Source organism: Neolamprologus brichardi, chromosome 22 (assembly GCF_056152115.1).
Source record: "Neolamprologus brichardi isolate AB-2024 chromosome 22, ASM5615211v1, whole genome shotgun sequence".
Classification (NCBI taxonomy): domain Eukaryota; kingdom Metazoa; phylum Chordata; class Actinopteri; order Cichliformes; family Cichlidae; genus Neolamprologus; species Neolamprologus brichardi.
Window position 1 is genome coordinate 17,534,466 of NC_142124.1, and position 20,613 is coordinate 17,555,078.

Below are 20,613 nucleotides of genomic sequence, written 5' to 3' on the forward strand. Positions count from 1 at the left end.
ATAGGCTAGAGTGGAAGAGTGGAAAAATGTTGCCTGGTCTGATGAGTCTCAATTTCTGCCCCAACATTCAAACTGTAGGATCAGAATTTGACATAAATATGAAAGCATGGACTCGTCCTACTGTATGTTAACGGTTCAGACTACATCACATACTGAAATTAATGACATATTTAAACATAATGTATTTATCAGTGAATCGCTGTCGGAAAACCTTGCTCTTTTCACTTAATTAAAAAGCCCAAAGGAAGCACAAGCCAAACTTACAAAGCAGTTAATCTTGAAACTGTGTTTGTTTTTATAAATTTCTATCTGAGAATGACAAAGTAAAAGCAGGTGAATATATTCGGTTAAAGAGAAAAACCCGTAAACGCGACCGATAATAAACCACGTGACTTAAGACCAGCAGGAGTCCTGCAGTAATTTCCAGATTAATCTGGATCTTTCCACAGAAGCATTTTGTTTGCATATTTAATTGAGCGGCTCTGTTTTGTCTTTATCCAGATGACGTTATGGGGGGGAAGGGAAAAGCATGTCATGTGGCAGTTTGTGAAGTCATTTGTGTCGTTTTTCTGTAATGACTGGTGATTCCCACACAACACGTGACCACGCTGTGTCGAAAACGTCGGGGGCCGTTGTCCAGAACCCAGCGCGAGCAGAGAGGAGGAGGAGGAGACGGCGAGAGTACATTTCGGCAGTTACTTCGGAGTAAACTTACCTCAGGTAAATAGCTGTAATGTTTATTAATGAGTATTTTGTGTTTTATTAGTAGTTTTTCCCCTTTATTAAACACGTATGGATGATGAGCGCCTTTTTCTTTTTTGTTAGCAATCGTCAGCATCTTGCCTATCGCCAACTGTCAGAGGAATAGAAAGCAGTAAATTCCAAAAACACATGCTGTTATTTAGGGTTATTAGTTAATCATTTTGTACCCAGATACCAAAAGGTCTGTGTAACTGCAGTTTGGCTTTAAAAGGAGCTCTCGGTGTCCTCAGCTTGGGGGCGAGGCGTGTGGTCAGCGTCCAAAAAACGTAGCTAACCCAGATTGGATTCATCATGGCGAGGCTAGCTCTGTGCTGTCGGGTGTCTGTGGCCCACAAGCTCGTAGTTTGTCCACGCTCCGACATTAATGGTGGTCTCGGCAGCTTGGGCGTAACATTCGTGAATGCCATGTAGTAGATGGTAGCAGTGTCGCACTTATCAGCGCTGGTGAGGCCTGCATGGGATGCGCCTAAATACAGGTGCAGCATTTTAAAAAAAAGAAAAAAAAAGAGAGACCGCTCGATGCATGCTTTCGTTTTTGGTTTAGAGTCGCTCACCTCATCTAAACATGTCGCGTTGCTCCACTTTTAGTCCGGATTTCTGTTTGTGTTTAGTCTTTCTGACATTTCGGTGCTTTTATCAGTGAGTTTGCGTCGTATTTACCAGTATTTGTGGTGTTTCTCAGTGTGAGACTGAGCAGATATCGCAGTATTCATAGCAGTGGCTTTATTATTTAATCACTAGGATTCAGAAGGTAGAATCCGGGCTGAGTCACATGAAATCGCTATCTTTCTGTGTCATCATAGTTATATATATATATATATATATATACTAAATTATACTTTTAGTTTTTAGTGGTTGTGCACACCTTGACAAATATTAAGGTGGGGTTTTTTTTTGTTTATGTTTTTTGGAAGAAAGAAACTCTGACTTCTGGCTCCCTCCAGCTCAAACTGTAAGGATATACTGCTGTATCCTACAGTCGCCGTACACCAAGGCTCTTTTGCTAGTTATGTGTATGTGTAAACCACTGTTCTTGCACATATATGTAACAGGTGTTGAACAAAAAATTTCAGAGGGCTGAACATGGAAAAATACAATGTGGAAAAAAAGGAGAGGCTACAATAAAAACTAGGTTATCCTGATATGGGGTGCTAGATTTGGCCTAGACTTTGAGATATGTGCTCTACAACCTTAACAGAAACTATGACTGTGTTATATTACTCATGTCCTGTTTCTAACCTCCACGAGTAGTTCACACACCTTTAAAATATACCCAGTTTGGTAAAGAAGCGACATCTTTGGTTGTTTTTGTAATTACAAACCTCCAAATAAATTATTGACAGTTTTAGTTGTCAATTCTTCATTTGACAGGAGTAATGATAAAGTACAGTGAAAGACAAAACCATGATCCTGTGATATGTGGAGAAAAATATTGTACAGTTGTAGGTTAACTTGCTTAGTAAGTTAACTTGCTTGAATGTTGAATGTAAGAACTTACAGCCACAAATGGAGAGATGCCAAACTGCGTTTCATTGTTCTGGTAACAGTGACAATAAAGATCTATCTTATCTGTCTTATCTATCTTATCTTATACCTTGATTACTGAATTCTATATGGCTGTAGTGTTTTACTGATGATGATGAAATATTGTAGAGGAGTTGCATCAAACATTTGGAGATGCATAAGATTTGGACACACAACCAACAGTTCATCTCTCTTGCCAGCACCACCTCCTGAAACTGGCAACCCCGCAGAGAGTGAATATTTGATTTTTAACTCTGAGCTAGTAATAAATAGCTTTCTTGTAGTTGCAGTTTTGCTACAGCACTCTATTGTCTAAGTTACATTAATTTTGTGAGCTTACAAACTCAGTATCTCATTATTATGTTGATACAATATTAACTTTCACACGGCAATGAGAGAGTATTATGTCAAATGAGAAAATGGCTGAAATATGTAACTCTTAATATAGAACTATGAGAACAAAATAAATATCATTATAATGATGTAATTTTTCTACTTTCAGAAGAAACTGAGTAGATTTTTTTATGTCACAGTGGCGGCAGTCTGTTGCTATTCTGTGCTAACCTACCAACCTAAAGTGTATCCATCTGCCACAAGGCAAGGTGTCTGCAGGCTTGACAAAGTCAAAGCTGCTGCTGACATGGTATGTCAGGATGACAGTATCATACTGCTACCCTGGCTGGCTGGTAGGAAGCAACTCAGTGTAGGCTTCTCTCAGCCAAGTGGTCCAGTTAACTGTTCGTTAATAGGACATGAACAGTGTCAGCTGAGGGGTTTGGTTTAAAGCACAGCTGTCTCTGTAGTGGTTTTAAAGCATGTGGGGTCTTTTTATGTTGCAAAACAGGCTTGCAGCAGAGTTACATGCACACCATGTGACTGTGAAACAGCATTTATTTTGATGATATCACTTAGTCATGCTACAGCGACTAAAAGAAAAGCAAAGGGTTCCTGCTCAGACAGTTACATCTTTGAGTTGAAAACTAACCCAAACTATAACTGAAAAGCTTTTTGGTTTTCTGATTTTTAGGAAGTGTTGAACAGTTTTATTGTAGTGTTGTATGCTTTGTTTTTAAATATGTTGGACTTTCAAGTGTAGCACTTCTCATTTGAAGTTGTTGCAGTGCCAGATATTTCACCTCCATACTGGCCCCACTGCTTTGTGCAGCTGTTCCTGTTTTGTCACTTTGTCTTCTTGTGTGGCTCAGGCATGTACGTGACGTTTTGAATGTGGTTTTGTCGATGTATTGTGGTAGCCTAATTGTGTTAACTTGGCTCTCTGTCTAGCCCACTGAGTTCCTCCGTTCAACCTAATTCCACTAGCGATAGCTATCAGCAGAAGCCAGGGATAGCAGCACTGTCTTTATCCACGGCGATGGAGCGTCTGTCCTAAGAGGATTTGAAATCTCTCACGTAATGCTTGTAAAGCTGTACAAACCATGCCTCAAACTCACTCTTAAAAAAAAAAAAAAAACTCTGACTATACCAACCTCTTTCCCAGACGGTGAAGTGAAACTGTTGTGGTTACTGGTTGCTGAATTGAACTTTTGAACTTGAGGGTTAATGTGTATTTCTGACATTATTGTCGTGTTCTTTGAACTCTGTGTTGTTACTTTGGATTATAGGAGGTAATCCATTCTACATAGCCACAAACAGAGCAGTGCAGATAAATTCAGCATCAAAAACACAGTGCGATGTCACGGCTGTTAAATGTAACATGAATATAAAAACAGCTGATGTTTTTTGAATTTATGCAACTGGGAAAGATAAGTTTTACCAAAGTTTTATATAGGTAATCATTTACATTAAGCTGTTACAAATTAATAGAAAAAGATCCTGAAGTTTTAGCTTTACTCAAGAGAAGCAAGCGAGCAGTCAGCTACAAGGACTTTGAAGCTGCTTTTTTGTGAAGTTCAAAATTTTCTTTCATGTTCTCAGTTTTTAAAGTTATCTTTAATGATGGACTTCAAAGCCTAACAAGCTCCCTTTTAAACAAACAAACAAAAAAAAAACCCTAAGTAGTTAAAACCAGTAACTAATAAAATGGAGATGTGTATAGCTTTGAAAAGTGTACATGAAGTGTCCGTGAGTTGCACACTCACACTTTTTGTAAACATTGGACGGGGTGGATATCACATGCTTTGGGTGACTCACATAATTAGTTAAGGCCTCTTTGGTTATATAGTTTCACCAGGGCTACTTTAATTGACTAATATTTCTGTCTATACAAGGGGAGGGTAATCTTTTTATGTAAGCTAACATTGACCACATATTGTATTCTTCAAGAAATCTAACAAAAATATGCTACTGGGTGTATACTGCATCCCTCTTATGCAACCATTGTTGTTCGGGGAGGGATTTGACTCCTCAGATAATGATTGTAATCTGTTATGATCTTAATGCAGACTGTCACTGTGAAGCACTGCCAGCTTGTTTGTCTGCAGTGTCTCACTGCACTGTCCTACTGATGGACAGATAGGGATCATGAGGATGCACACTGGAGTCCGGATGCATTTGCCAGAGTGAAATGGAGCAGTGTTGCATAACACTCACCGTTAATTCGGTGTGCTCTGAAAAGAGAGGAAGGTGAAAGAGTAAACAACTTTTACTAGACTGATCTGGAAATGAATGGATACTTCCATCCACCTCTGTATTTTTTTTTCAGTACTCAGTGTATTTGTACTGTTTACAGTTTTGTACATGTAGTGTGCCATGTCTATTATTATAAAGGTAACCTGCAGTCTGCTCCACCATTGCTTCTCATTGTGCATTTTTGTATGCATTTATATTTGGCTGTAAACAGTGAAGAATATGAAACCTACGCAGAAGTGCCTGTGTGCAGTCCTTCAATAAAGTAGCAGCACATAGCCCAACCTTTTACGTGCCAGTAGTATGCTGACTGAAAAGTGAAACTAAAAGTTGAAAAGTGGGCCTGAACAGCCATCATGTAACAACTAAAAACGGTACATGTCATCTGTTTTCAGTGACTTACTTGGACTGACTTGTATCATTATTTCAATTCTTTTAACTCTTAACTGTCAGAAAGTAGTGTAAAAACATCTGAACTGATGAGTGTTTAGAGACAGCTTTTTATTCATTTTTAAGGTTGTAGGTTTCAGTCATTGCTGTAATTCTGTGTAGAATTGTAACAGGGCTCCTTCCTGGTTCTAACAGTTTTAGCTGTTTAAGCTTCTTGTGACAAGCACATTAGTTTATTAAAAAATGTCAGCTAGCTATTACTGCTGGGATGTAATATTTTCACACTCTAACATCAGCCTGAGCATGCACAAACACTTCTAAAAAATGCCTTAGCCGTGCAAAGCTATCAGAGTAAAATTCATCGATTTAAACATCCAGGAGGTCACATCCTATTGAAGAGCTTCTTACATCACACCACGTGGGTTTTTTTTTCTGACTTTCAAAAGGAGAAAAAGAGCCATGGAAATGCTAAATGGAGAAACTAGTCCAATAGCTACCAGGAAAAGAAATAGAATTTAAAAACTGTATTCCTAATTTGATTTTTTTTTTCATCCATTTACGTTAAAAGATTTTGAAAATACTATTTAATTTTATTTTACTTTTTGAACCTGAAAATGTTTTTACTGACTTTTTTGTAAATCCTTTTTGTATTTGAACTATTTATTAATGGATTAGTAGTTTGAAAAATGTATTTATAACTACTCTTTTTATTGTCCATTAAATATTCAAATAATGCATTACTTGAATGTCTAAATAAATAGAATACATTAACAGTTAATTTGCAACTTAATTTACTAATTAATATTTTATTGCACAATTTAGATATCCATTCATTCATGAAAAGACTTATGTCAATGTGTATGACTCTTCTGGTCCTCCATAACCCAGTTGTAGCTTTGTAAGAATAGAGCTATAGTCCTAACAAAGGGTGATTTTCTTCTCTTGTACACACTACCACAGTGTCACCCTAAAAATAAACCCGATGCAGTATTTCCAGAAAAGGACATTGTATCTGAAGCTGGCTATCTCCTGCTGTTTACTACATGTGTGGCCGAAGGCAAATGTGGAGGATATCTCATCTTGATTCTCATTGATTGGATGTGTAAAATGGTTTAAGTGATGCAAGGATAAGATCCAAAGATGGAAGAAATATTAATTTCTAAGCAGTGGCTTTTAAATGTCATGCACTTGATTTAAAAAAAAAAAAAAGGTTTCCTCTCTCTAAGCTCCTCTAGAAGCCTCCACTCTCCTTGTTTGCTTAAGGTCAAATTAACAGATTAGAAAGTAATTTATTATGGGGAAGAGAGAACATTTTCCCAATTTAAGGAGAGGACATGAGGCAAACGTTAACATAATTAATAGCACCCCGGGTGTTCTTTTGAAGTCAGCAATTGACTCAGTGGCTTTTTGGCTTCCTGCCCTTTGAGCAAGTTCTCCTCTGGGGACTTCAGGCCTTATTATGAAACCTGCACAGCACATTTGTAAGATGGCGACTGCTTGCCTTGTGCACCTCTCTGTAGAGTAATTTTGTTTTCTGTTGTGGAGCTCTGTGCTTTTAGATGCCTTGTTAGCATTATAGATTACAGATTACAGGATATAAACCTGTTGACCCAAAGTGTGCGGGCAGCCCAGGTGGGAGGAGGGTCACTGCAGTAATGGCCAATATGTCAGGTTGCCTCCTGAAGCAGATTAATAATACATACAGTTACCAAGGCGGCACCTGCATCCATGGAAACACTGTCAGCACCAGTGTTTGAGCAATGTTTGTGCTGTAGTTTATTTTCCTTTTTCCTCTCACATCCATGACAGCTTTAAGTAGATATCAGGGTAGGCAGTCATTCTTCTGAAAGTTTTCGCTCAGATCGGATTTATTGACAAAACCTCATACATCTGTAGTAGCAAAGATTCATCTGTTGTTTGTGTAAAGAAAAGAAAAGAAAAACTCCTTTATTTTACCTACTTCAGATGTCTTGGTAACAATAATACACTATCCCTTTAAGAGTAGTAGTGGGGCCACTCAAACAATGTTAGTGTACTGTCATTATCTGGCTAAATATGTGTATTGTCAAATTGTCTTTCTAGGGTCTGCAGTCTTTGCCACCAACTTGTGTAACATTGTGACATATTCCTGTTTTTTTTTCCCTCTATGTTGGTTTGTACTTCTGTATATTTAGGACTATCAGACACTCCTCCCCTTATCTTTCTTCACAGAGGAGTGTGTTGCAAGTGTCTTGTCTAGTGTTCGGACAGTAACCTTTGGCCATTTTTTTTCCTGACATTAACTCATGCTGCACTACAGTGGTTCACACTGAAATACCACAGTCTGAGGTCATACCCTTTGGTCTCTTCCACCTCTGCTGTGCTTCAGTGGCACAAACAGCCTTAACAGAAGACATGTGCTTGTCACCACATCTATTTATAGACTTAGCCTGGCTTTTAATACTGTGATTTTTATTTACCTTTACGATTTACAAAGTGCTCTGACAGAGGCAAAGAGTAGATTTAAACAGATTGAAACATTAAATTCAAACAAATTTACAGCTGAAAGAAAAAGAAGTTCACCCTATAGACATGATGTTACTGAGTGTGCAACACCTGCTTCAAACACCCTTGTGTACTTAGTGGTTGGACCACACCCAGCTCACTTAGAGACCAGCTACACACCCGTGAAGCTGTGAGTGCCTCTTTCACATTTACAACTAGAGCAGGGAGATATGACCAAAAATATTTATCACGATATACATTTGAAAATTTGCGATAATGATATAACTGACGATATAATTGACACTAGACAAAATACTTTACAACGCCTCAACTTTATTAGTGCAAAAAAAAAAAAAATCAATGTATTTTCAATTAAACAAGCAGCTTTTTTTAAGTGCATTAAAGTTATATAAAAAATTAACTGACTCCTTGCTGACAGTTTAACCAAAAGGCATTTCCAGTGAAAATTGGTTGACATATCCTCAGCATAACCATGTATAATATCCACAAAACTTAAAAAGAGGTTATACACACACAATACGGTAATATTATGTTGAAGCACAGTACGTATCACTCCGCGAGGCTCCTGCCTACGATAGCCGTAATGCTCCGACAGTCCATCAAGCAGTGCGGGTTCGTAGCTTAGCAAAGTCGTACTAAAACATTTGACAGATTTCCGAGCGCCGTGTACCACATAAAATCGTTTCTAGGTCAGTAAACACAACCAGAATTCATACATAAGGCACACGGGATTATAAGGGGCACTGTCGATTTTCAGAAAAAACAAAGGATTGATTTTAAGTGTGCCGTATTTTCCAAAAAACACGGTAATAACGACAGTCCGCTAGCATGCGCTACCAAAAATAGTGCTTTGTTGTGTATCTGATGGATGAAAGCCAAACCAGTTCCACACCACTGAAGTTGCAGCATTTTTACAAACCAATTCTGGTTCATCCGTTTCATTCAACAATCCACTTTCGCTCTTCTCATTCTGCATCGCCGCCATGTGCGTATGTAAACAAAGGCACTGCACATGCGCGTTTTACCCATATTCTATCACGATATTTCATTTTCTTATCGTTGCCCAACATTACACTGATATTACCGTGAACGGTTTGATATGGCCCAGCCCTAGTTACAACAACATAAAACAGTATGTTTGTAGTATTTACCACTGATGTAACTGTCTCAAGAACCAGATCTTCATGTGATGGCACCCAGAGGCAGACATTCAGCTCCCTGAATAATGCAAGCTAACACTAATTCTAGGCCTGCTCTTGCTCCGGGTAATGATAAAATAGCTGACTTTTTGCTTGTGAAACAAAACTTGAACATCCTGTTGGTCTGCCTAGTGCCTTTGCCTTTCCCTCTGTTGAATTTGTTTACTCACCTCTCTCCTTTTAATCAAACAGATGCGGTGTTTGTGTCTTTGCCAGTTTGGCTGAAATGTTGGTGTTACATTATGTGCTTTTATTCTGTACATATTCAGGGCTCGCAAAATTTCAAAATCCCTGGTAGCCCTTCGGGCAGGGACTCTTCAGATTTTGGTAGCCCAAAATAAATTTAAGTAGCCCGAATAAAAAAGAGAGCAATTTTTTGATTGATGTTTTGTTTCCTGTTTTGTTTCCTTTACAATATTATACATTAAAGTATAATATTGTAACAGAAACAAAACATTAATCAAAAAATTGTTGAAACACAAATTACAACATCGTATAAAAATTACAATCATCAACTCAAATACTTGGTTCTAATTGAACAGAAATTTCTATGAACTTGTAAGAACTGTGTAGAACATGAATCAGTCTGTGTCAGATCCTGAATTTGAAATTTTCACTGAAGTCACGGGTAAGAGGCAAGTGGAACCAAGATCGAGGCCATTTGCTTTTTGAAGTTTGCAAAGACTGCTAAATTTTGCCAGTGGTAGTTCACTCTTTGCAACATAGTACGCTGTTCTAAACAGATTTCTCAGGTTTATTTTGAGTATGTTATTTGCAATTGGTGTTTGTTCCGGGAAAGATATTGCAGACTGAGCAATAATGCATTTCTTGCATTTCTCATGGGTTCTAATGGGGGCCTTTCTTAAAATGACTGGTCCCAGTAACAAAGGCGCTTGTCGACTCAGAAATCGTGGAAAAACCAACAACACACCCGGCAGAACATTATGTTATTTACACGGGTGCACATAAGTGGTCCGCATGTGCGCTTTCGCTGTCAAAATAAAAGACGCGCACCACATAAGAAGTTGCAACGCGCGTTTGCGTCCATATAAAAGGAACTGTTTTTGTCCGCTAGAGTGGGATTTTTACGGCACATTCTGCACCACATCTGTGCGTTCATCATTTGTTTGAAGCCAGCTCACCTCCTGCAACCACTTTTCCGAGAATACGCGCTTCTTTTGTGGTTCGGACTCCTTCTGACATTTCTTTGGAGATGGAGGAAAACCAAAGTAATTGGTTAAAGGAGCTTGCTTCTTCGACATCTTTAAGAGTTCTAAACAAATGTCTGTCCTCCTCCAGAAAATCTTATGTACGCAAACACGCGTTGCAACTTCTTATCTTGTGCGCGTTTTGTATTTTGACAGCGAATGCGCACCTGCGGACCACTTATGTGCACCCCTGGTTATTTAGCTCGTCATATTGCAGCCACAGAAATTCTGTTGTCCATGAAACCATAAAGCTGCACTTTCTTTTTGCCTTATAGTCTGATTTGTCATAACTTTTCCGTTTTGTGGTTAGCTTTTCTTTGGCTGTCCCTTCTTCACCCTGACCTGTCTTATTTGGCTCAGCAGAACTAAAATATATATCCTGCTGCTTTTACATACGCACTCACATAACGCTCAGCGATTCTCTGCGCGATCAACCTCTCACATGTTTAAGCTGCGGGAGATTTCACTTGTCATGTTTGCATAGTAAGCTAACGATTGATAAGACGATGTCAGAGGAATTGGTGGGCAAATTATCGTCACTCGCCAATCAGTACTGTCGCTCTCTATACACAGTTTGCGCGATTGCAAAGTGAAAGCAAAAAACAAGCGCAAATTCAAACGCGATTTCAATATGTCACATATTGACAGTGGCTCACCAATGCCAATGACATAATTACCCAGCTACATTTCCGAAAGAATGCAAAAGCATTGACATATATTTTTCCTTCCTACGATAGCCCAACGGGCAGGGCAGAGATAGATTTTGGTAGCCCGACTGGAAAAATCGCTTGCCCCGGGACGTCGGGCTAGCGATTTTGCGAGCCCTGATATTTGTAAGTAGTTACATTATATTTTTGCTTTTCTGCTTTTCAGAGATTGTTGAAGCAGAGTGAGCTTTTCTCTACATCATGTCCCAGGACAAGAGTAGGTACCCCATAATGGGTGAGACCAACCCACTTCATAATGATGTCTATGGACCCCCTCAGCTAGGGTTCGGTGTGCCCCCCCCAAACTACAGCCAAGCCCCAGGGGGGCCCTACCCACCAGCAGCCGGATATGGGCAGCCTGGATACGGACAGCCTGGCTTTCCCCAGGCAGGCCCAGGCTTCGCTCCCGGTCCCTACCCTCAGATGCCCTATCCACAGGGACCGTACCCTCAGGGGCCATATCAGCAAGGACCTGCACAGCCAGGCTTTCCTGGAGACCCCATGGGTGAGTGGTTACACTAAAGATCATTAGAAAACTAATAGTGTATCTGCGTAAAGAGCTCTTAATGAGCAATAAGAGTCAAAAAGTAGTATATAAATGCCAGTCCACAGATCTAAATATTCACTCTGCTCGTACTTAGCTAACAAAATGACACATGACAGTCAAAATGTGCTAAAACATCATTTGTTCTGCCCTTTTTAATCCCAAATTATCATACTCTAATGTTTTCGTAGCACCACCTGTAGGGAGCCCTGGTTACCATGGTGACGGGCCTCCATCTTATTACGACAACGATGAGTTCACCAACTCCGGATTCGAGGACAAGAACATCCGACAAGCCTTCATCAGAAAAGTAGGTTCCTCTGTTTCTACCAGATGAATATAGAACATAACTGACGTGAACACACAATCCAACCAAAACAAGACACCTAATCAAAGTAATTTAATTCCTCCTTATTTCCAGGTCTTCATGGTTCTCACTGTGCAGCTGCTGATCACTTTCTCCTTCGTTGCTGTCTTCACCTTTGTCGATGAAGCCAAGTTATTTGTGCGTAAGAATACGTGGACGTACTACGTGTCCTACGCAGTCTTCTTCGTGTCTTTGATTGTCCTCAGCTGCTGTGGTGACTTCCGCCGCAAGCACCCCTGGAATTTGGTTGCTCTGGTGAGAACTTTTCCAAACTCCTTCCACTCCTTTTACAGCTTAGACAGTTGTGAAAGCAGTGCTATGTATACATTCCATTCTGCAGCTGTATTTTTGGCTAGCTGCAGGCCTTGATTTCTGGAAATGGGCTGCTTGCTGCTGAGCTTTTCAAATGCATTTTTAAGACCCATTAAGTAAGTGCCATCATATAGCTGATACTGCCAAAACTGGACATCTCACATCAAATTAATCTAGATGAATAAACATCAAAACAGGCCAGATGGAAATCACACAAGGTTGTCCTGTTAAGATTGATTTTATAGTAATAATAAGAGGTGACCTCTCTCACTCTGAAAGCGGAATGTTTCTTTGTAAACAGTTTTATAAGTAATTTGTCTGTTTTCTTTCGTACAGTCCATCCTGACATTGAGTCTCTCCTACATGGTGGGTATGATCGCTAGCTTCTATGACACAGACAGCGTCATCATGGCTGTGGGCATCACCGCGGTGGTCTGTTTCACCGTCGTCCTCTTCTCGCTACAGGTCAGCACGCGCAGATAGCTGCTTCTGTAAATATGTTTGAGTGTCCATAAAAGCATCCAAACATCATTCTCTTAAGAGATCATTTGTTTGTTTTTGTTCGCACTGTGGTGTTTTACCCAGTCAATAACAAGCAAATACTCAGACTGTGGATAAAAGCTACTTCAGAATTACATTCCTTTAACCGTAGAGTGCCGTGTCTCCCATTTTTAAACGTCTTGCTTTTAATTTTCTTCTGTTCTATTTTCTTTTTCTTTCATAGAGCAAGTATGACTTTACTTCCTGTCGGGGCGTGCTGTTCGTGTGTCTGATCGTGCTGTTGCTCTTCTCCATCCTGTGCATCTTCATCCGCCACAAGATCCTGCACATCGTCTATGCCTCACTGGGAGCGCTACTCTTCACTTGCGTAAGTGCCGCACATATATCTTGTCTTCTATATACAAAAAAAGGAAAAACAAATACTTGTGAGTTTGAAGGATTGTTACGCATCCAGGTGGTTTATCTGTCAGCTTTTTGCATTTCTTGTGCCCTGCTAAATGGTGAGAAATATTTGGCTTGCAAGGGTTACAAAGTAAACTTTTACAAAACTGAGGTCACTTTTAAATATATATGACAGTATTAACTAAAGCAAAACGATATACCTTACATTATCATGTTCACTGTGCAAATGGCAGTTTAAGGTAGCATACACTGATGAGGCATAACATAATGACCATAGACAGGTGAAATGAGTAACACTAACTAACTCTTCGTCATGGCACCTGTTATTGGGTGGGATATATTAGGGAACAAGGGAATGCTAATCTCTTCAAAGTTGATGCATTAAAAGCAGGAAAAATCAGCAATTGTAAGGATTTGACCAAGTTTGACAAGGAACAAATTGTGATGGCTAGACAGCTGTTTCACAGCATCTCCAAAGCTGCAGCTCTTGTGGCGTGTTCCCGGTCCACAGTAGTCACTGTATCAAAAACAGTCCAATGAAGAAACGGTGTTGATCCAGTGACAGGGACATTGATCTACATGTGGAACAAAGCTTGGCTCGTGTGGTTCGATCCCACAGACGAGCTACTGTAACTCAAACAGCTGAAAAAGTTGATGCTGGTTCTGACAGAAAGGTGTCAGAATACACAGAGCATCACAGTTTGTTGCATATAGGGCTGCATAGCCACTGATCAGTCAGGGCGCACATGCATCAGAACTGCCCTGGTCTGATGAATCGTGTTTTCTTCGACCTCGTGTGGATGGCCGGGTGCATGTGCGCCACTTACCTGGCAGGTGGAGGCGATGTGATGCCTTGGGCAATGTTCTGCTGAGAACCCTTGGGTCCTGCCATCGATGTGGATGTTACTTTGACACATAACACCTTTCTCAGTAATGTAGCAGACCATTGACACCCTTTCATGGAAACGGTATTGCCTGATGGTGGGGGCCTCTTTTGGCACAATAATGTACCCTGCCACAAAACAAAAACGGTTTAGCAAAAGTTTGAGGAGAACAACAACGAGTTTGACTTGGCTTCCAAATCGCCCAGATCTCAATCCAATCAAGCATGTGTGGGATGTGAGGCCCCACCTCACAGGATCTGTTGCTAACATCTTGGTGCCAGATATCGCCACACAAAGGGGTTCAATATAATATTAGGCAGGTGGTCACAATGCAATGCCTTATCAGTGTATGGCCACAGTATGTGAAGTAACAGTTGACGACCAAATAGATTGTATACAAAGTGTACTAATTCCATCTTTTGTCTGTGCAGTTTTTGGCTGTTGATACTCAGCTTCTCCTGGGAAACAAGAAGCTGGCCCTGAGTCCAGAGGAATACATTTTTGCTGCACTTAACCTCTACACTGACATCATCAACATTTTCCTCTACATCTTGGCAATCGTGGGACGCTCCCGCGAGTGAGGCAGCACCTAGAGGAGAACAGCTGGGAGATGAGGAACGCCTCCCTTTATTTTGAAATGTTGCTAAAATGCCCCTTCTCGTTGACTTCATTACTTTATTTGATCCCCTTTTGTTTCCTCTCCCATCACACAGAGTTCTATTTTTAAGAGGTAGTAGGTGCTGAGGAGATGATGCAGCTGGTCTTGACAGTCAGCTGAGAGGGGCACTATTTATTTAGTGGAATAAAAATATTGCAATTAATGACAGAGCATAATCATCTGTCCTCACCTTTGACCATTGTGCTTGCTCTAACTGTCCTCTGCTTCTATTAACACAGATGGCTATGTCTATACCTACACCTCGACTTCTCGTATGGCAGAATTAAACATTCAGGCTCTGCTGCAGAAGTTGAATAGAAAAAGAGCAGGAATGATTATGCCGACACAGATGAAACCAGCTTTGCCTAAAGAGAAGTTAGTGTTAGAAATGCCATCTTCCTTCGACTGTCTGTTTTCACAAACTTTGTCTCTCCCTTTCAGCCTGCTGGTGTAAAGTAACTCTGCATGGCAAACTGGAAACACAACTAAAGACATGGTATGGTTATCTACAACTATAAGAGGAATGCCTCTAGCTTGCTTGTCACAGCTGTAAATAGTTAATGTGTTTTACTGTATATGATGCCAGTATCCCCCCTACCTCTGAAAGATGTGCTGGAGTAATTTATATGGATGTGTCCAGCAACGAGTAAAAGCTGTTTTGAATGGCATAAGAATGAAGCTTGTTGTTGGATGTGTAACATAAATGAACATAAATTATTGTATTATTACAGAATATCTTTTCAAAATTAGGATTTTTCTTTTTTCTTGTTCTAAACCTGAAATGTTCTCTTAATTTCCCCGTTTCTTTAATTTACTCCTTTTTTGGGGGGGTCATTAATGTGAATTAAAAATTACTCTTTGTGTGGGTTTCTTTGTCATGATAACTAATATTATTTTTGGTTTTGCAGTTTTTGTCCATGTTTAAAAACTAATGTAGACAGGTACTGGGCTTTAAAGACATGAAACTTTGAATTTGTGGTAGATACTGGGGTTTCTTTGAATTTGGCGCAAGGTTTAGAGGAAACTTGGAGACTGTAACGTCATCACACAATAGCATTTTGAAACCATTACTTACTGACTGCAGTTTTGTTTTTGTTTTTTTGTTTTTTAAAGTGAAACTCACAGAATAAATCTTAATGCACTGGAAGCCAAAGTACATGCAAGGACATTGAAGTTGAATGAAACAATATTGTTATTCTCTAACTTGTTTTGATTTTTTTCACCCCTTGCATGACCCTTTCCTCGTCTGCATGTGTGAAAAATGTACACAGTACAGCTGTTCTTGTTTTGGGGACACATTGGTGTATTGAACCCCAATTAGACTATTTTTAAAATTCCTGTGTTTGTATTTAACTAACATGTCTGTATATAGAGCTCCTTAGTGGTGTGTATAGGTAAAGTAAGTTTTGGGCTTTGTAGGTCTGTTCGCATTGTATATTTGCATCAAATCAAACTTGAACTAAACCCCCCTACACAGCTGTTTGGCTTTTCATTAAAATGGATACAGTGATTAACAAGTTTGAGCTCTGTGTGTTGATTTTTGTGTTTCAGTTGTGATAAAATGATCATGTAAAGGAAATACAAAATTCTGGGCCTTATTAATAACACTTCTCTGTTTTAAATAAAAAAAACAAAGCACAGCCAGTGCAGTAGGTTGGCTCTGTGGAAGACTGGTTCTGCCACTAAAGGGAGGAAAATATAAACCCCAAATTCGATTTGCCTTTTGGAAGGAAAAACATTTTGTTATATTAAAATTTCAGTGTTGGTATCACAAAGTCTTTACAAATTAGAGCTGAGCCTTAGTACTGGAAATGGTGAGAAAATGAAAACATTTTTGAGTAATCAAATTTTACTGAAATGGTCTTTCTTTTTTCCTTCTTTCTTTTTTTTACCCTTTCGTTTAGTCACTGAATTTATTAAATCCATTTTTCAGTGATGGAAACGAGCTTCCATATTGCTCTGGTTAACTTCACTCAAAAAATTGATGAATAAAAACCTTTGTGCTACCCTGACATCCTAGAAACATCACATTTCAGGACATTTTTTTAGTATTTTAGCAAAAATTTAAAAAATAAAAATTATTAAAAATAAGTGTATTATGTACATAATAATGATGATAACATATTATAATCACCCTTTTAATAGTCTTCTTGGTCAGTTTATTTAGACAGTTGCATTGGGGGGGAGGGTATTGAAAAAATTCCAACAGTCATGATTGAATACATTATTTTAAACATGAATTATGCACTCGGACACGAACATATGTTTCCCGCATCACATTAAAGAGATGAATTCCATCAGCACAGCCTGTCTTGCTCCTGATTTATGCTAATTAAAAACATTTATAGTGAAACTGTAATTACCAGGTAAAGCACATACCACCCTGTTTTTCAGCTGTGACTTATTTATTGTAATATTAAGTTTTACGCTATAAATAAGCAAAAGGGCTAAATATCATGCAGTGCTGTGCACGCGCCCGTCAGTACTGCTGCTCGTGCTGCCGCCCCACCAATGAGGAGCAAGGAGGAGAAACTTAGCGCGTCAGTTAAGCTGTCAGTTGCTCTTGTGGTTAGTTAAAGAAAACAAGGTGGTGTCAGGATAGAGATGAGTGATTTCGAAGGTAAAGCGATGTACATTAAGCTGGAGAGAGAAATTTACACTGATCTAAAAAAATAACCTGAAAAAAAAGCAACCGTTGGTTTCATATTTGCCAAAGGTTTTAAAGTAAATGTTCAGTATTTTACCCCTTAAGTATAACCTTTTTGTGAAATATTCTACCATCATCTTAATTTAAACATTAAAGGCTCTCATATTAGCCTAAATAAGTCTTTATTTAGGTTAGCCTAAAACTAAGCTAGCGTTTCCACTTGGCTAACTATCGGGCAGCTAGCCAGAAAACCTTACCTGCTTAAGTTTAACCTCAGGTTAAAGATGATTTATAAAAGTAACTCTTTATTTATTTATTTTGTACTTATTACCAGATTATAACCAGAGTAAGTAAGAATATTATAGAAAGGTAAAGTTATTACAAGTTTTCATGACTCTAACGTTTCACTTTATTACGTGACAGGGTTCAGCATCGAGGACATGATTAATGTGAAACCGTTGAGAGGAGGTAAACCAGCTGACGTTTCACTGCACACTGATAAACTTCAAAACCTCGAGCCTGATACGGTTCCGTGCACTTCAGGTGGACAAATGCACGAGCCAAAGGTTGAACAGCTGATCGGAAAACTCGGGAAGCTTAAACAGGGTAATGTATGATTGATCTGTTCTATCAGATGTTTTTTGAATAGCTGCTAAATATATTACTTAACAGGGCGGCAGATATATAACGTTTACGGTAAGACTGTTCAGACTAAATAGCGGCATCTGCCGGTGATCCTTTTCTCCCCGGTTTTTTCAGACGACTTTTTAGGGAGACGAACAATGTTTCACCTATAATAATAATGATGATACTACTACTACTACTACTAATAATAAATAATAATAATGATAAACAACTCTGAGTTTTATCGGAAGCCTTGTGGGCCTGGTTTTGCTGTGTTTGCAGTAAATTTGGCTTAATCAAAGGATTCGTGTAAAGCAAGCGAACTCGTTGTCGTGTCTTTCCGTCTCGTGTTGACCTGCGATAGCGACGCGCATGCGTGTCGTTATACAAAGGCCTGTAGATAACTAATAAATCCGCCGTTGGCGTCATTTTTATCTGTCGAATAATGAGCTTATTCGCTTGATCTGTAGGAGCACTAAGCATCTAACTAAGTAGTATGTGTTTAGTACAAAGCAGTCCGTCTGTCAGCTCATAATGTGTCTCTATCCAAATGGGAGGTGATCACGTGTTCCGCTTCCGGTAGCAAGCCCCGTATAATTTTCCTTATATTAGACAAAAATCGCGATAGCATGCGAATTTGTAACGTTTTCACGTTTCCTCAAGTGATGAGACACGCATACAACGTGAAAAACACGTTAACAATTTTCTTACGGAGGGATAGAAACGTTATTTATGCGCACCAATGAGAGCGCAGTATATAGCGATATGCTAATGAACACGCGCTCCCTTGTTTACTTTAACAGAAATATTATAGAATATAGCTCAATTTCTTTACAAATTTACATAACATCCGTGCTGTTTATAGCGCTATAGGCAGAATGTAAGTGCTAAATATTTACACAGAAATTTAAAACCGTGAGTAAAGCATGCATGTGCGTTGTTGATAATGTCTCTGTGAACTATGGTTGGGTATCGTCAGTGAGGTATATCCTTACCTGTTACTCCATTTATGGAGTTGCAGAATATGATGAATGGAGAGCTATGAGATATGATTAGTATCTCCCTCTTTTGGGGAACAGCAACACCCCTTAAGAGCCATTCTGATTAACCTGTGAAATATAATTTTAGTATTTTGCAAAGTTTATCCTGTCTTTGTGTTGTTTGTTTGGAGATCTGTGTTTTGTAATGTTGTTGTGCCGTGTGTGTATAAGGCACTGTTGTTCTCAATTTAAGGTAAAAGAGCCCTGGAAGAAGAAATTGAGAAGATAAAGTCAGTCAGTGACTCACTGGAGAAGGAGCTGGAAAACTGTAAGACACAAAGTTAATGATCTTCACACAGTCTTTACTAAACCAGCAGCTGAGATACTGTCCTTGATTCACAGTACAAACTAAAGTCTTCCAACTGGAGGCAATCCACAAAGAAAAGGAAGGTATGCAAGTGCTAGTGGCAAACAGTTGTACACGTATAGTTCATCATTTATAAGTGTCCAGGCATTAAATGTGAGCCCACTGATGAACATAGTTGCTCATCTGTTTCTTCAGAGGTGTGCAATAAGCTGCAGTTTCAGTGTGAAGAGTCTGAGCAGGACGCTACCAGGTGAGCTCCGTGCTGAAAGTTTGAAGAGATTTACTGGATCTGCTCAGTCATAAGGAGCATTCTTTGCTGAACCATCAATGGGCTTCATTGGTGTTTTTTGATGTTGAACACTAGATGGCAGTAATCTGTCTTTTTTTAACATCCTGGATACTTTTTTAAAATTTTTATTTTATATCTTTATATAGTTAGAAAATGTTGTACAGCCCGATACTGCTGTGTGTGTGTTTCAGACATTTACAACTGAATAAGAAAACTGAGGAGCTGCTGGAGCAGTATAGATATGAAATGCAGGATGTCAAGCTTAAACACCGGAAACTGCGGTACTGTTTAATAGTGCAACGACTCGTTTTCTGTGAAAAACCTCTGGCTGTTGTTACACATTTAGAAACTCATGTTTCTGCAGGATGAGATTTGAAAACCTGCTTCATCAACTGATAGACCAGCACAAGAATCTGCACTATGTCTTTGTAAGTGTTTGTGTTAAATTCTCTCCACAACTCTTGTGAGAAGATAAAGATGTGACTTTATTATTATATTATTATTATGACTTTACTCAGACTCCAGAGAGACTCCCAGATGAATTAAAGAGTGTTGAGAATACAAAGAGCCAGCTGTTGGCAGCTGGTAAGCATCTCCGCACACTCTTCTCTCAGCACAAATGTTGTATGTGTGTGAATACAGCGTTTGTTTTCACTTTCCAGCACTGTCACTGAATTTGTTCTGTGTTTTGACAGAAAAACTAAAGCTCACTCAGCTGCACAACCTCGATGAGGAGCTGGAAAAGATAAAGAACCAGAAGCAGGCTCAGGAAGCAGCTGCAGAGACTCAGGAGTAAATTTGAATTCTGGGTATTTCTGATGTTTTTTCTCATATCATATAATATATGTTCTGTACGGATAAATTCTGGTTGATCTCTTAGTGTTTTTCACATAGAGACATGCTATATACTGTCATCTGTTTGATACTAGGTTATTTATTGTGTTCATATATTTAAAAACTATAAAGCCTGTTTGAATTGTTGTAACATTGTTTTCATCACTCTGAAATCCTAGAAGTAGCACAACCCTTCCCTGCAGTTTACATGCACACCTGTTGTGTACACACACACACACACACACACACACACACACACATATATATATATATATATATATATATATATATATATATATATATATATATATATATATATATTC

General features: G+C 39.1%; 2 protein-coding genes and 1 non-coding gene across 3 annotated transcripts; all 3 read left to right on the top strand.

Moving 5' to 3' along the window:
• Positions 1-573: 573 nt before the first annotated feature.
• Positions 574-16,072, top strand: grinaa (glutamate receptor, ionotropic, N-methyl D-aspartate-associated protein 1a (glutamate binding)). Its single transcript, XM_087834689.1, has 7 exons — positions 574-720; positions 11,048-11,386; positions 11,617-11,735; positions 11,847-12,047; positions 12,441-12,569; positions 12,829-12,972; positions 14,323-16,072. Exons 2-7 carry the CDS (start codon positions 11,083-11,085, stop codon positions 14,470-14,472), a joined length of 1,047 nt encoding a protein of 348 aa, XP_087690815.1. The 5' UTR covers positions 574-720; positions 11,048-11,082; the 3' UTR covers positions 14,473-16,072.
• A 956-nt stretch (positions 16,073-17,028) lies between these two features.
• On the top strand, positions 17,029-20,441 carry si:ch211-199g17.9 (synaptonemal complex central element protein 1). Its single transcript, XM_006787820.3, has 9 exons — positions 17,029-17,169; positions 17,620-17,802; positions 19,054-19,128; positions 19,203-19,250; positions 19,363-19,417; positions 19,648-19,737; positions 19,821-19,884; positions 19,975-20,041; positions 20,152-20,441. Exons 1-9 carry the CDS (start codon positions 17,154-17,156, stop codon positions 20,250-20,252), a joined length of 699 nt encoding a protein of 232 aa, XP_006787883.1. The 5' UTR covers positions 17,029-17,153; the 3' UTR covers positions 20,253-20,441.
• LOC118454011 (U8 small nucleolar RNA) lies at positions 18,793-18,925 on the top strand. Its single transcript, XR_004843541.2, has one exon. It is a non-coding gene; the product is annotated as a U8 small nucleolar RNA (small nucleolar RNA).
• Positions 20,442-20,613: the final 172 nt, after the last annotated feature.